General features: G+C 55.8%; 1 protein-coding gene across 4 annotated transcripts in view; it reads right to left on the bottom strand.

Annotated features, from left to right (window-relative positions):
• Positions 1–11,197, bottom strand: part of SRRM4 (serine/arginine repetitive matrix 4) — a 46,503-nt gene extending 35,306 nt beyond the window's left edge. For 2 of the 4 annotated variants that reach the window (XM_039560997.1, XM_039560995.1), the window contains exon 1: positions 11,000–11,197. In XM_039560997.1, the coding sequence (XP_039416931.1) occupies positions 11,000–11,130 (131 nt within the window). In that variant the 5' untranslated portion in view covers positions 11,131–11,197. The remainder of the gene's footprint in view (positions 1–10,999) is intronic. The other 2 variants (XM_039560994.1, XM_039560996.1) reach the window with 1 other exon arrangement.
• Positions 11,198–16,620: the final 5,423 nt, after the last annotated feature.

The raw sequence follows: 16,620 nt of genomic DNA, 5'->3' as shown, positions 1-16,620 counted from the left end.
CATGGAAAGGAATTAACCAACAGATTTCTGCTGCTGAGCCATGAGCCTGCAACATTCCCAGCCCAGCAAGGGATGTGGAAAGTGGGCTTTAAACTCCCACCCTCACTTGCTGACAGGGGCTTTTAATGGCCAGAAGGGCCCTTTGCCTTCCTGTATGTGCAGTGTCAGCTGAGCTGGGAAGCTCCCGAATTGCAGCTTTGTGGGTGGGAGCGTTTGGTCTGACTCCAATCCTCTTTCCCTATAGCACCCCCTGGTCCTGTGGGAAACACCTCAGTGGTAATGCTGCCTGCCCAGGAACAACTGGTGAGGAGGTTTTGAGTTAAGGAGAGTTTCTGGAAGGGAAAACAGGGCCTTTTCTCGTCCCACTGTGCTCCAAGGAGGAAAAGGTTGGTATAGCTGTGCCATCCCTGCCACACAGAGGGCTGTGGGATGCTCAGTGCTGTGTGGGAGTCAGAGCCAGAAAGAAACCTCCTGTCTGCTCTCAGCTCTCAACTATCCACACCACCCTGCAATTCTGAATGTTGTTTTAATCATCCCAAAAAAGAAAGGGGGGGCTATATTTGTCGGCTTGCTGCTTTCTAGGGGGAAGATTTGGAAGAGGCAGGTGGGTCCCCATGGCAGACCCAGCCAGGAGGAGCTGCAGAGAATCATTTCAGTCTCCATCCCATCCACCTTTAATTGGGTGTAATAATAATTTTATTGCTTGCTGGGATTTGTGAGGCTGAACTAATATTTGTAAAATGCTTTGCTATCCTCAGCTGAAAGGCAATCTAGAGTGGCAAAGCCCTGGTGTTATTCACATTTGGATAATCCAGAATTATTCATAAACAAAATCAAGATTATGCAAATATATTCATTAGTTCTCAGAAGATCTCCAGGAAAATAGAGGAATTAGTTTTGTTAACAATTATGTATTATATAGGTGTGTGTCTAAGCACGCACAGCCCCGGTGCTGGGGCACATTCGCCCAGGACTCATCCCAGAATCTCAGAGTACTGGAGAACAAAGGTTTGGCCTGTGCAAAGTGACCACCTCCATTTTGGGATATCCTGATGCCCCACAGCAAATGACAGCACACAGCACAGACCCCTGTGCCCTGCCAGGGTCCCGCTGGCTGTTCTACTGACACCCCCAGTATCCCCCCTGTACCCTCACAGACAGCCCACACATGAGTACCATCACCTTATCCTCCCCAAACCAGCCTCTCCTACCCAAACGAGGAGTTTTACAGTACATGCAGGGCCAAGAGGCTGTGGATTTGGGATCTGGATGCAGCCCCCTCACCCAGGGCCTGATCTTTGTGCCCAGCACAAGCCCTCACACGATGGCAGCTTGTGCCCAGCCTGGCTTTCCGCAGTGTGTGACCGTCTATCTGGGATGTGATGGGAAACTGGAGATAAAGGTGCAGTGAAAATACCACATGGTTTAATTAATGCCACATGCCTTTCACTCTATAGGTTGTGTGGATGGTTAATTATTTTTATAAAGAAAATAATTAGTCCCAATCAAGGCAGAAGCTCTCCAGAATTACAGCTCATTAACCGCTCTCACATTTTTCTGTTCTATAAAAAGTCATGTGGTGCTGATGAAGATTATAGACCCTTGGAATCAGCATTAAATACAAATTCAGACAGTGTTACCATCCTATTACCATCAACTGCATCAACTTGGCTTTGGTAATTGCAGCTGGAGATGAAGGGCAAGGATTTCTGCTCCACACAATCTCTGAAAATAAGCACCCTGCCCATTAGTTTGCCGGAAACAATGTGACACCAAGCCCTGACTTGGCTAGGTACATCCCTGAGGAGATGACAGCCAGCAAGGAGAAAGGGGAAAGCTTTGCTGGGGATGTGAAGATGAGGAGTTCTCAGGGTCGGTTCAGTTCCTGTTTGCAGTGGGGCTGCTCCTGCACAGAGCAAGAAGCACCCTGAAATCTGTCCTTTGGCAAACCCACCAGTCCAGTGGATGCAAAGAGCTAGGAAATGTAGAGGGGACAAGGAGCAACCTTTGAGCAGTGGGATTATCCTCATGGGACATGGGGAAAATAGGGCATGGAGGAATGCTCTTGTTGGGGATGGGGGAGCATCTGCAAGCATCTCCCTCTGGTCCGTGCTAGTCCAGGCAGTGGTTCAATTCTATTAAATGTCGCAGAGGCCTCGCTCAAAGCCTAATTGAAAGAAATCACAGCACATTACAGGGAGTTCAGGTCAAATCAATACTGGTGGGGAGAGCGAGCGGGGGGAGCAGGGCAGCAGCTCAGTCTCCGTGCCAGCTCTGCAGGCAGGGCACAGGCTGTGTCCACAGGCTCCAGTGCCTGCTTTTCCACCATGGGAAGGCAAAGGACAGAGCTGTCCTCTGCTCTGTGCAGGACAAACCTGGTAGCAATGCAGGCCAAGGGCTGGCAACAGCAGTCAGCAGTGGAGAGGGGGCAGGGGAGCCACAGGTCCTTAGGGTCCTGCTTTTCAGTTTCCATTAATCAGGAATGGATGTGCCCTGGGTGGCATTCATAGCCCAGAGAGTTGGCAGCCAGCACTTTGGACCACAAGCCTCCACAGCAAAATTAACCCACCCGTCCCCATGGCACAGCTCCTGTGCCCAGAGCCCTCGAACATCTGAGCCCTCTTGGAGGGATGGGGAAATCTGGGCTCTGGGTGGAAAAAAGCATTGTGGTGAAATCCTGAGGCAATGGGGTAGTAACTACTGCCACAAGGCAGCACACAGCAGGAGCTAAACTTTCCGCTGGCATACGCTGCCAGTGTTGTGCCTTTAGCTCTGCCCCTGCAGGTGCAGAGATGCTCCACACTCACGGTGAGGGCAGGGATGGAGACAGGGACCCTGGCAGCCTGGACTCACCAAAACATCCAAAACCCCTCCAAAAGATATAAAGAATATCCTTCCCCTTCACTGGCTCCTGACCCACATGTGGGAAGTGTTTGGGAGAGCACAAGGACTGGTCCAAAACCAACAACTTCTCCAGCCACTGGAGAGGACTGAATCTCTGCACTTGGGGATGTCCCAGGATCCTGGGGGTGATGCAGCCAACATATCCTGTTTATTTTCTGTAAGTTGCCAGTCTTGGAATTTTCTGGAGAATAAAAACCCCATCCCTTCAAAGAAGTGCTGAAGCCACGTGTCTTGCTTGTCTCCATCATAACAATCCTGACCAGGCTCTGATCGGAGCAGGGGGATTTGAAGAGGGCAAATGCTTTATAGGTGAGTTAAAGCACCAGCCTCAGGGGTAGATCTGCCCAAATTCCAGATTGCTTCCTGCACCCTCTGGACCACAGCCGTGTCCATGCCCACTCTGGCAGAGCAGGGTTGTTCTCCTGGCTGCAGCTGATGGAGCTGTGGAGAGTAAGTTCTGTTCTATTTACATGCTATTATAGATTGGTGTTACACTTGCATGGCTTTGGTGGGCAGGGATTGTACAGCAGCTCCAGTTGACCCACAGATTAATGCATCAGGAGCTCTTTAACTGTGAAATCTCCCTTAATGCAAAAATATTTCTCTTGCTGGGCAGTAGCTAAATTCTTCATCCTGACAGTAATGCAGCTCAAATCCCAGCCTCCTGCCCCACTCTGTTCCAGTCACCCTCCAACACACGTGGGCAGGGCACAGAGATCAATTCAATACAACCAGCCCATTGCCAAAGTGCCATCAGGTTCCAGTGGGATTATGCGCTGCTGGAATTTGATGTTAGTGTCAGAGAAAACCCATTTTCTCATCATTGCCTGTGGGTCTCAGAGCACTTCAGCCACCCACATGCGAGACGGGCACCTGACCCCAGCCCTGGAACCCAACAGCAGAAAGCCCCCACAGCCCATACCCAAAAGTCACAGCCTTCCCTGCCCCAGGGAGGAGAGAGAAGAGCAGCCCCACAGGCAGCAGGACCCTGCCCACAGTGTCCCCCTGCCCACCCAGGCACCCACTCGGGGGTGAATGAGGAGATGCCCCTGGCTGGGGCTGGCCAGCACCTGCTTCTTCTTCCATTAATGATGAGACATAAATTAAACATGTAGAGTTCAATGGGTCATCAGTGGAGCCCCAGCCTCACTGCCTCCAGAGTGGGGACTCATTTCGGCCCGCCTCAAACACCAGTACAGTTTTTAATAGAGTTTTTTTCACCAATTGCATTATTTTTTGTAAGCCCTTCCTGCAGTCCCCACTGCGCTGGCAGGGAAAGTGTTCCTGCCGCATGTGAAAAAAACGGCTATTTTTAAACTCCCCATGTTTGTCAGCGCTTTCGGCTCAAGTGGCTGATGGAGAAGCCAGTTTTGCAGCACCCGGTGTCCTGCAGAGGGTCACATGGCCTTTGCCAGGAGATGGTGGCACAGACGTGGGCATTGTGCCTGGCCAGGCTGCTGGGAGTGGTGGTCCAGCCCGCTCATCCCCGGCATATGCCAGATCCATACCAAAGCCCTGTTCCGGATGCTCTGCTGCTGGGACCCACCACTCCCACCAGATTTCAGGCATCACAACCTCTGTGCCTTTGCACACACCTACGAAATCATCAAGCAAGGCTGCAAACACAAGATGGCTCCTGGGATTTGGCCTTTTTCCCTGCCCTTTGCTGGGGATGCATCAAACCCAGCCCTGTTTTCCAGCTGATGGTACCACCAGGGATTTGCGGCCAGAGGAGGACCCAAGGGGGTGGGAGCTGTGTGTGGGTCACAGGAAGAACTGTGGGTTGCAGCAGACCCAGTCTCAGAACAGCAAAGAGCCCCTGGGGACTCATGCCAGAGCAGGGGCTGTGGCAGAAGCCCTGGCACCCTCTGCAGCTGAAACACTGGTGGGATTTTCTGGCCCGGGTCAGGCTTTGCAGTGATGAAGAGGTTTCAATGCCCACAGGGAGAAAATGGGAAAAAACAAGGAAAGAAAAGGAAAGGGTGATCATGCATGAAATGATTTCATTTCAGTGACTCAGGGTTTGCATTTGGTAAGTCCGTCTTATAGAGAAATGGATGTAGAAAAAGGTGCAGCCACCTGCCATGGAAATGTGGGAAGGGGTAGGAATGGGGCTGAGCAGAGAAGGCCAGGGAAATCTCCCAAGCCCAGAGACCCCAGGGAGAGGGGGACCCCCCCGGGGGACATCCCCCTCCCCCCCCCCCCGGGAGAGTGGGATCTGCAGAGCCCTTTCTGGGGACAAGCTGCAACAGGACAGGCTGTCCCAGATGATGGGGACAAGATGGTGACAGCAAGGAGACTAGAGCAGCCACAGGACCTGGCGCTGGGTAGAAGCTCCTTAGAAATCCCTGTCATCAAGGTCATCACTGCTATTTATTATTTAGGGCCTCACATCCCTAAATATTAATTAGCTGGACTTTGTGGGAGGGGTGTGAATATGTGCAAGGGGTTCAAGTGTCCTGCTCTCCTGCCTCTCCAGGGATGGGATACAAGCAGGGATGGGGGCTTGCTGGAGCTGGTGCTGCTTCCTGAGCCAGGCAAGGATGAACCCCAGCCCTACAAGACCCTAAACAGTCATACTTCCCCCTGGCCTGGTTCTCCACACTCCATGAAACAGCCTCACACAAGTGCTCGGATGCTGCTGAGCCAGGGAGGGAACCCCATAGTCAGCACAGCCCCCCGAGGTGCCAGACTCCCCCCAGTGCTGCCCTTACAAACCCAGCACCCCCAGCATCTGCAGACATGGGGCTGCCTGGCAGCCAGGGCAGTGTCTTCAGTGGCTTTGTTCAAGGGTGAAATCAAATATTTCTACAAAACAATCCTCCACTCAGCCAGTGGAATTTTCCTCCCTTTTGCTTCCTTCCACCTGATTTCATCCCTCATCTGAAGAGATCGGATACGGTGCTTCCCCTGGCACAGCATGGACACCACAGGCTCCCCCTTTGCCAGAGATGGGGTAGCAAATCCCGGATTCAGGGAGACCCTCATCCTGTGTTTCCTCATCAGCTGCTGTGGCCCTTCACTCTCAGCAGCGGGGCCAGGCTGTGCCCGTGTTCTTGCTGGCGAGGCGTGGGAACCAGACCCATGGTTTGGGCCCCAAGCAGAGCTCAGCAAAGCTCTCAAATGGACTTTTACAGGTCTGAAATTACCTGTCCCCAAAATCACAGCGTTTCCCAGTGGGGAGGCCAGCAGCGTCACGGTGCCCAGCACCAGTCCAGAGGAGACGCAGATGGACAGGGCCGAGGGGAAGAAGGACGATGAGGATGATGAAGGCTCTGCAAGCAGCAGGGAGTGGGTCCTGCGGGCATCCCCAACTCTTCCCCTCACTCATCTGCCCCCAGCCTCCCGGCGGTTCCCGAGCTGCCTAATTAGCTCTCCCTGCTCCCAGCGCCGTCCAGCTGGAGCTTCAGGGCAGGGGCAGACAAAAGCCTCGCTATTGACAGCCCCTCCGAGGAAGGGGCTTTTCTTCTCCCCCTCGCTTTTCCTTTCAAGCCCCTCTCCCCCCTCTTGGGCAGGGGCCACGGGCTCATTAGCACAGGGGCTCGTTGGGATGGAGGGAGCAGATGGCAGCCAGGCGGCTGGCGCGGCCGGCCCCGCCGCCGCCTCTTCCCGCGAACAGATGCCCGGCCAACAAGGGGGAGGATTAACGGGAGTGGGGGCCATCCGCACAGCAGGGCTGCCAGCGGGGGCTTCCTCCCCGGCAGCACACCCCACGTCCCTGCCTAAGGGCTGCCAGCCTGCTGCGGACTCGCGGGGCTCGCGGCCATCAAAAGGTGGCTGGGAAGCCAGAGGTTGAGATGGCCAAAAGTCACTGCAAAGGCCACAAAGGAACTGCAGCTGTTTTCTGCCCTCGCTGGGATACTGAGACCTCTGACACTGCAGTGCCATGGCTGCTCCTGCCCTGTCCCAGTGCAGCGGGGAGGACAAGTCACCCTTGTCCCAGCGCGTTTGCAGCAGCACCCAGACTCGTCTCCAAGATCACCCACAATGGCAAATCAGGGCTTAATCCCACTTCAGCAGCACATCCCTCCCCCTCCATGCACGGTGCATCCCGGGCGATTAAGGGTTAAAGCACAAATCCCCTGCGCTGCCCTGATGTGACCCACTTAGACCATCTGGCAGGGAGGGATGCAGGAGTCTCCTTTCCCCCAGCGCTGCCGGCGCTCACTCGGCATCACCGGCTGCCCCAGGAGCTGACACCAGCACCCACAGCCCGCAGTCCCAGAGTGCCCAGAAGTGGATTTCAGCTGAGTTTCTGGGGACAGGGCAGCTCATGCCAACAGTACTGTGGCTGGCAGCATGGCAGCAGAGAACTAAAACACCCCCAGAATCATCCCGCAAGCCCCCGGACTCCCATCAGCTCCAGGTCCCAGGGATATCCTGGAGCATCTCCCGACTGGATGTCCCCAGGTCCCGGCACAGGTGCTGATGAAATTCGTAGCAATGCTGGGAGAACTCAGGCTTCCTAGTAGGACAGGGCTCTCAGCCCCGCTCTGGGGCCGAGGTCACACCCAGGGAAAAGATGGAGACAAAAGCCCAGCTGAGAGGGAGGAAAGGGGATCCTGCTCTGGGGCTGGGGCCAGAGCATGGTGTTCATACCCATCTCCAAAGGCTGGGCAGAGACCGGTGGCACCTCAACAAAGGAGATTTTAAAAGCATTTTCAGTTCACAAGAGCCAAAGCTCCATTCCCGTGGTCCAGTGAAGGGGAATGAGGGCACCCTAGCTTGGCAGAGGGGCTCAGGGCAGGGTAGGTGGTCCCTGTCCCTGACCCCATCCCTCCCCAGCACACTGGACACAAAACCCCCTCAAATCCCACACTGGGATTTTACATATACTGGAGCAATTCCCCTGCAAAGGCAAGCTCTGGGTCAGCCCCAGCCTTTCCCAACCTCCCCACACCACCCAGTCCCCCACCCTCAGCTGCACAGCAAAGCTCCACCAGGCCCCGTGTGGGAAAAGGTTAATTGGAAAAGCCCCTTTCCCCATCACCTCATTTTTTCCTTTCACACTGCAAACTGGTCCATAATCCATTTACTTTGGCAGAGCTCTGCTCTGGGCACAAAGCTGTCTGGGGGGGCTGGATTTCATGGTCCCCCCAGCCCCAGCAGGACCAGGAGGGAAGGTATTAACATACTCTTTTGTTCCAGGATGAACCGTGGGTTTAGCAGAGCTTTAACCCTCCAAACCTCCAAGAGAGCCTGATGGGAATTTAGATGGAAGAGGTTTTATCTGCAGAACCAGCAGGAAGTTGGTGGTGAGGGATGGGGCAAGGGGAAAAAAAATCACTTTCTGTCCAGGGAACTCCATCACTGCCCCACAAGGATGCAGGATTGAGCCCTTAGCCACGCTCAGGGCACTCTGCACGGCCAGCTTTGGGCTATGGACACTGGGGGGGTCCTTGACAGGACCCCCCATGCTACAGCTGAACCCCTTGGCGCTCCACAAGGGCACAGGATCAGCCAGCAAAACTGATGGGGAGGTGGGCAGCACTGGCATAGAAACCATGGCAGCATCTCCACTGCTGTGGGAAGCACAGGGCCAGATCCAGGGCAGGGTGTTTGCAGGGGACCTGCTGTCAAGTGTGGGAGAAAACAGGAATCCAGATGGTCATCTTAATATTTCATTTGGCTAACTGGTCTTCCCATCTCCTCTCTGGTGCGCTCTGCTCGCTGGCACCACAGTCATTTGCTCTTAAATTAGCCGGGAATATCGTCAGGGAAGAGAGGACGATCCAAGCACTGGCACAGCGAAATCTTCAGGAAAAACAACCCAGAGTGAAGCCGGGCACTGAGACCACTACAAGAGGAGCTGCTGCAAGCCTTGGGTCTGTTCTCTCCATGGATGGGGAGCAGGAGGCCGGCTCTGGCTATTGCTGGACTAAGAGCCTAGTGCCAGCTTGGGGACATCACTGTGCACTCCAATGGGGACCTGCTGCAAAGCCCCTCAGGGTGTGAGATCTGGCATCTCAGAGGTGTGATCCTGCCCAAATGGCAGCCTCGGGCTCCTGACAGAGCCCTGTGGGATGCGAGCCGAGCCGGCAGCACCGATGAGAGGAGCTGGGAACTGCAGCATCTCTGTCACCACAGCCTTTGGTGGCAGCCCCTCAAGCGGCAGAGCCCCTCCATGCCTTGGACAGGGTGAGTGCAGCATGGGTCCTGCGGACCCCAGGGTGAACCCCACCAGGCTGGCCCCATTCAGCAACTGTGTGCAGATGGCCACACCACAGGGAGTATCCCCATCCAGCAGCACACGCTACGAGGGGACAAAAGGAACCAGGTTCCACTGACCCCACAGCAGCATGGCCAGAGCACATCCTGGCGTGGGGACCTGGATCTGCTGTGCTGAGGTGCAAACCACAGCAAAGCCAAGCTGGTGGGGTCGTTTTGCTGTGTGCCAAGAGCTCCTGGATAGTTTCCCTCCCACCGGAGCTGTCACTACCAACAGCACGGAGAGGTACACACATTTGGCAACTTTTCAATGGATCTGCAAACACCCCGAGCCACGGTGCTCAGCCCCACCAGCATGTCTGCACAATCCAAACTGCTGGTTAGATGGAGCCAGGCATCACTCCTGGCACCCAGGCTTGCTGTACTTCCCCAATACCCTAATTTGTTGCCTTATGACACCTCCAACTGCAAAGCAGCACGGCTCACTCAGGCACCTGTCAGGCAGGAGTGTGTGTGTAAGCCAGCCCTCAGTTCTTCAGGTGCCAACCACACCTGGTGCAGGGATGGAGAAAAACACAGCGCTTCCTCTCCCCAACAAAGGCTGAAGCCCTGCAAACACTGCCCGTGGAAACAAGAGTTGCTCTTCTCCATTGGAGGCCAAAGCCATGCCCTTCCCAATTTCCTAGCCAGATTAATGGAAATCAGAGGGATTGGAAAAATCCGTGCTCAGCAGCTGTGCTGCAGGGGCAGAAGGGACCCCCACACTGCACAAGCAGCAGGACCCCCATCCCCATTGTTGCTGTGGCTCACAGCCTCCACTGGCACGGGGAGCATCTGAAACAGCTCATTCCAAAGGGTTTCTCTACTCCTCAGTGCAGGCTCAGCCTCCGACACTCAGCCTGCTGCAGACCGAGACCCTCTCCTCTACAGACCCATCACCTCCACGGAACTTTGGCTGGTTCCCCACACCAGCTGGGCAGAAGCTGGCAGAAGAAAAACAGAGCAAAGAGAGACGAGAGCCAGCAAAAGTGTCCTTTCTTTATAAAACCAGCACAAACAGTGTATTATTAACCAATATTGAGACAGTCAGCAAATTGAGACAGTCAGCAAAATAAAGCTGATCTAAATTAGAGTGTGCACGGCTGTGAGGAAGCCACATGGACCCTTGCCTGTGTGACAGCCTGGCAGAGTGGCTCAGGGGGTACCTGCAGCCCCCTTGCCTCATTTCATGCGTTTCTCTGTTGCTCAGCCTCTGGCAAACATGGGGGCACCAACTTTCCTGGAGCAGGAGGACAGGACAGGTACTGGATGAACAAAGTCAAGGCTGCTTGGCTGTGGGATGTGGGGGACACCATCCCAAGAGCTGCCCCAGTCCGTGGCAGCAACCAGGCTCTTTGCACTGCGTGTCCCTGGGGGACACCAGCCTCCCCTCTGTGACAAGGCAGAGTCCAGCCGTAGGGGAGCTGTTTCACCTTCCCAAAGGTCTCAGGTGAAGGGCCGACACAGAGACAAGGCAACCAGCAGGACACACACCCCAGGGCTCTGCACGGCGGGGAGGGAGCTGGTCACACTTTCCAGCTGATGCCCCCCACACTGTCCCCCTCTCCACAGCCCAGCTAGAGCTTTCCAGCCCCTCATCCTGCTCCCCCCTTGGGGCTCAGCCAAAGCCCGGGCTCCAAGAACCACCGAACCAAAGTTTCCCAAACCTGCTCTGCTCTGGAACACAGCACCTGCCCGGGGAGGGGGCTCAGCCAGCCGGCATCCCCCAGCCTCAGGCACGGGGCGGGTCCCCCGGGTCCTCCAGCCACTAACTGGTCGTGGCGGGGGGACACACTCAGGACCCTCTTTATGGTGGGAAGGGGACTAGAGATGGAGAAGGACGAGGGGTCTCCCAGAGGCCCCACTCCCGTGTCCCGGCAGCCCTTACCTGGGCAGCGGCTTGCGGGCGGTGATACTGGCCACGATGATGCTCTCGGGTCGCGGTGTGGCCACGGCTTTGAAGGTGCCTCTCCAGAACTTCTCGAAGAGCTGCTTCTCGCCCTGCTGCACGCCGGCCATGGCCCCCGGACCCACGGTCAGCCCCCAGCCGGCCCCGCCGCTGTCCGCGGTGCTGAGCGCTACATCCCCCACGCCGCTCGGCCCGGCCCGCAGCGGAGAGTGCGGCCGCGGCCGCCCCCGCCTCCCGTTTTGTGCCGGCGGGGCGGGCAGAGGGGCCGGACCCGCCACCGTCCCCTCCCCGGCACCGCCCTCGCCGCCGCTGCGCCTGGAGCGGCGGAGCCGAGCCCGGGGAGGGGGCGGCTCCAGGGGACCCGCGACCCCGCTCGGGTCGGGTCCGCTCCCCCACACGCCGCTCACCCCCACCAGGTGGCTCCTGGGGGGCTTCCATCCCCTGCCAGCCCCCAGAACCGTCCGTGCGCCATCCCCATCATCTCCTTCCCCAGCCGACAGGCCGCTCCCAACTGGCTGCTGGGTCGGGGGCACCGCTGCACTTTGCGGGGCACAAACCCTCCAGGGCAGAGCGAGTCCCCGTCTCCCCACAGAGGCTGCCAGTAGCCTTCGTGTTTACCCAGTCCCAACCAGATACAAGTAAAGAAAGGGAGAGCCTGGAGCCACAGCTGAGGGAGAAAGCAGCAGGAGGCCGTGGAGAGCACTCTTGTACAACTCGTCCATACCGAGACCCATATGGGACAGAGATTTTGAAAGACATTCCCCTTTCTTCCCCACCCCCCGCTCGCCCGCCTTCTCTTTTAACTGGGAAGGGGCAGGGATGGAGCGTGCATTTCCTTGGCTCCAGTGCAGTGGCAGGCTGGGAATCCTACAGTGGGGTCCCAACCAGCACAGAAAACAATTCCTCACCTTCCAGGGCAGGATTTGACCCGCCAGGACTGTACGCATGGGGAGGGAAGAAGAGCTGGGGCAGTGCAAGTGCCGCGCTGCGATTTCCCTCAGCCTCTGCGCTGAGTACAATAAAAACGTCTTTAGGAGAAAATGCTTCTTCTACCAGATCCTTTGAAGCGCAAGTAAAAGCTGGTGACCTTGGATGAATGAGACTCTCTCTATTGTGCCTCAGAAACCCGCATGATACGTTTATGTAAGCGGCGGGGGGATAATGGAACCAGGAACAATAGGCGGTGGGAGCCGGAGAAGAAGGAAAATCATGGGGAAACTTAATCGCTTCTTTGCTACAAATACATTAGCAGAAGGCTCGTTCTGGCGGCGTGGTTTGCGAACTCCTCCTTCCCTGCCCCGTTTTGCTTCCTGCCCTGTCTGTCCCGCTGGTAGCCGGGATCAGGGGCTGTGTCCCACACCGAGAGCCGCAGCACCGGTGGCACACGCCGGCGGAGCTTCGTGCCGCGAGGCCAGGGGCGGCTGGAGATGGATGCCGGGGAGGCGGCAGCAGGGAGACCGGGCACGGATCCAGCAGGGCTTATAGAAACACTGTCAGCTCTGCCAGACAATGCCTAAAAACCCGACAGAGAAGGACAACGTTCATGCACAGCGTAGAGATGCTCGCTGGGAGGCTGTTCCCCCCGGGAAACCGCGATGCCTGGGAAAGGCCGGCTGGGAGCTGCAGCTCTGTTCTAGCCCAGGGCACGCTGCACACGCCGTGGGTAGATGTCAGAGTGGGGATCGTCCAGGGACAGTCACAGTCAGGAAAGGGCAGAAGAAGGAGAAAGGGCTTGAGAGGTCTAGAGCTGCCACGCTGTGAAAGAACGGCTGGGGAGGGCACACACAGCAGCCCCAGAAGAGTCACTACTAGCCCAGCTGTAGTGCCCTACAGCTGGGCAGGGACAAGGACTCCCCACCCAAGCAAATCCAAGCTTGGTTTTCCTCTGGCCCTTCCAGTGATTTCCACAGAACACCGGCTGTTCATTAGGAACCAGCTTCCCCTTCAGAGCACATTAAACTCAGTAAATAGGGATCAGGTGTAAGTACATACACACCCCAATCTCGCTCTGATTTGTGGGGTGAGGATCAGGCAGGAGTCCCACCGGCACTGTCAGCCCCAAACCTCTGCTGGTGCCTCATTAACCACACCCCCTGCAAGACACCACCATCCCCTGGGTTTTGCAGGATGAGCCCAACCACTCCCAGCTGCAACCAGGGTCCCTATAGCACTCCAGGGCATTTCACTCCCTTCCACCAGCCATCCCAGAATGGCTCTAATCGCCCTAACATTAAGTCCCAAATAAAAGGAATAATAAATGTTTGCACTATTAAATTAGCAGCACGGGTGGTGCGTGGGCAGGAGGAAGGCTGCGATCATTACAAGAGCCCTCTCTCCTGGCGTACCTTGTGGACACATCAGTGAGCCAATTAAGCAATTGGCTCGGTTAACGGAGGCTCCCAGGAATAGACTTCCCTGCTATAGAATAACTGCGCAGTAATAAATTGTCTCATAAATAAACAGCCTGAGAAAGCATTACAAGATACCCAGAAAAAGCACTATATCATAAGCAGAAGCGATGCTGTGCGCTTTTAGTGTGTCTATTAACCCATGGCATTGCCAACACTTCTCTGAACTGGGGCTGGTGTCCCTGTGGGGGCTGTGGGACTGGTCCCATGGGGGTGGACATGGCCACAGCATCCCTGGAGCCCCGGCAGGTGCTGCCTGCCCTGTGGGACCTCTGTTTGCCAGCAGCACACAGCCCCCAGTTATTCACCTATGGGAGTGCCATAAATGCCACCCCAGGTTATTTACAGCTCCAGCAGTAACGTGGGGCTCTGCCAGGTTCAAATGTTTGCCATAAATTGTAGCAGAGCAAGTAAGTCCTAGGATAGGAACAGGGAAACTGGGACTTAAAGGATAATTTCACTTTTTCCTCCAAAGCAGAACATATTAATAAAAGAAAATATGATAGTATAAAATAAAATATAAATAATACAAAATACAAAAACTGTCTCCCTTAAAGAGTTCTTCTTTATTTGGGTTTTTTTTTTGAGTGACACAACAGGCTTCCCCCTCATGCATGGGGGGCTGCAGACCAGGGTCTCCCCAAGGCTTACAGCCCCCAGCCCCACTCCCCACACCTGGCTCTGCAGCCCTACAACCCACTGCACCCCACAATTAAACACCCAGTACCCTCTTGATCCCCAAAGCCTCCCCTCAGCATCCAACCCCCCCAGGGACTTGTGAGAGGGCTCAGGGACAGAGAAACTCTAGCCATGCCTTCTCCTGCTTTCCCGTCTTCTACATTTAAAGGGCCCCATCCCCTCATCCCCTCCCATACACAGTCTTTGGTTTTGAGGGTATGGAGAGAGGTGTTCCTGCTCTGGTGAACACCCACTGTGGGTGCTGGGCTGCTGTTGAGGAGGACAAGCCCAGGGCCAAGGGAAGCAGGGATCAGTAGGAAGAAGCTGTGTGTGTGCAGGTACGGTACCCAGAGGGAGGGAAAGGAGAAAATGTGTTTAGCTAGGATTATGTTTTAATCTGTTCTCCCTAGTAGAGAGAAGAAAGCTGGGCTTGTCCTGGAGCTGCACAAATATTTTTCTATAAATGTTGAGGTTTTGGAGTTTTTTTTCTTATTTGGCTTGTACCAGGTGAGAAGAGCCAGAGTCTGGTTTTGCTCAATCCACCCCATTCCCACTTCCACTTGCCATTGGAACTCCACCCATTCCCCAGACAAACAGGTTTGCTGCAAGGGCAGAAAATCAGTAATTATCTCTGGAAGTATTCTCTATCATCAAGAGTCAATAAACAAAGGCTGTGAGTGTCCTCGGCTCATGGCACTCCAGAAGCACCTACCAATTATTCCCTTGACTCAGCCAGCCGTGCCTGGCAGGAGGGGGTCCTCCATTGCCTCCTGCAAGACATTGCCTGCTTTGGCCAGGTAGGAGGAGGAGGAAGAGGAAGAAGAGGAGGAGGAGGGGTGATGCTCTGCTTTGAAAGCTGTGGCAGATGTGGATGGATGCTGACCTGGTTTGGCCATGGGCCTGTCCGTGTGGAGGGGACAGAGGATGCTCAGTGGGGCTGGATCCAAGCTGGTTTTCCCAAGAAAGGTGGCATGGAGCAAGTGGGGAGTTACCTGCAGGGTGGAGAAACAGCAACAGCCACAGGACAATGCGTGCTGTGTGCCAAGCTGGGAAAAACCCTCAGATTGTGGTGGGAGGCTGCTGCTGTAGCATCTTTAGCCTGATAAATGCATTTTGCAGAATCAAACTGTTGCAAGAGGGAATTCACCACCTTTCCAGGGGCAAATACCTGTTTTATGGCCCTTTCCCCTGCAAGGCTCCTGGCTGATCCCTCAGCCCTGGGCAGAGCCCAGAACCCAAGTTTCCCACTCTGCCTGTACCCATATCCAGGTGCATCCAAGGTCAAGGCACTTGCCAAAGTGCCTTTTTTTTTGGCCCTTCCTTTCTCTGCCGGCAGAAAAGCCATTTACACCCACAGGAAGCCCAGAAGCACCCACAGCCCTGGAGCAGCTGCAAGGCTGTGCTGGTCCCTTGGGCACAGGATGGTGGCAGTGACCACCCTGTCCCCTCCCTCCATCACCCTGCCCAAGTTTCTCCAGGCAATAAATAAAGGAGTGGCTGGGAAGTGGAGCTGCAGCCTTCCCTGGAAAGAGTGAAGGCTGTGGGCACTGGGGTGCATCCACTGTGGACACAGACCATCCATCAGTGCCCAGCTCAGAAGCTTCAGGATGCTGGACATGGTGTGAGGGGGCTGCTGAAGCTGATATTGGGGGGCTGACCTGTGCTCCCCTTGTTTGGGTCGACAAAGGATGAGGGATGAGGATTCCCATGTCCCCTCCATCAGTGCTGGCTCCACTGTCCCTGTGCAGGAAAGAGGGAAACCTGTGGGGTTTGAGCGTGAAAAACCATGATGGGAGTGGGACCGGTGCAGGGTGTCACCTCCAGGAAGTGGGACACCGCCAGACAGCCCCTGAATCTCAGGATGCCTCTCCATCATCTCCAGATGGACAGCAGGGGCCTGCCAAACCCCCGTGTCCCCCTCCCCAGGACCAGGCGTGTCCCGCCCTGGCTTTCTGTGCTGGCCTCCGTGGAAACAGCCGGCTTCTCTGTTGGCAGGAGGGGGCTCTGCAGCTCACCTGCCCACGCGTCTGCTCCAACAAAAGCCTTTTTCCCTCCGTGCTTACCTACCAAAGCCTCCCGGCTTTTAGGCAGTACAAGGAAAAAAAAACGCGCAGGGACGGACACCGTGAGCGTTCCCTTCGCAGGCTTCTTCGGGAAGAGCGGAATTAAAGAACAGGAGCCGAGGGAGGCAGGGAAGACAGGCCACGTCCTTTTCTTCCCCTTGGCTCTAAAAAAGCTCCAGACTGGAAAGGGGAATGGAGGGATGGAGCTGAAAATATGATTTTTCCCCTCTGAGTGGCAGTGGCCGTGGCGGCGAGTAGCCCCCGGGGATCATGCGGCAAAGCTGCGCAGCCGCCGCTGCTCTCCGAGTGCCATCGCCGAAAGGTCTGACGCAGCTGGCAGAGGGGGGCAGAGGGGGCAGAGCCCGCAGCCACATGTGTCCGGGCAGAAGAGACAGGGCCCGGCTTTCCAGACCGGGAGCAAAGCCCCTCGCTGGGCTGCGGGGGGCACAGG

This window comes from Corvus cornix, chromosome 15, assembly GCF_000738735.6.
Source record: "Corvus cornix cornix isolate S_Up_H32 chromosome 15, ASM73873v5, whole genome shotgun sequence".
NCBI lineage: Eukaryota > Metazoa > Chordata > Aves > Passeriformes > Corvidae > Corvus > Corvus cornix.
Note: the sequence above shows the minus strand (reverse complement) of the source record. Positions and strands in the feature narration are given on the sequence as shown.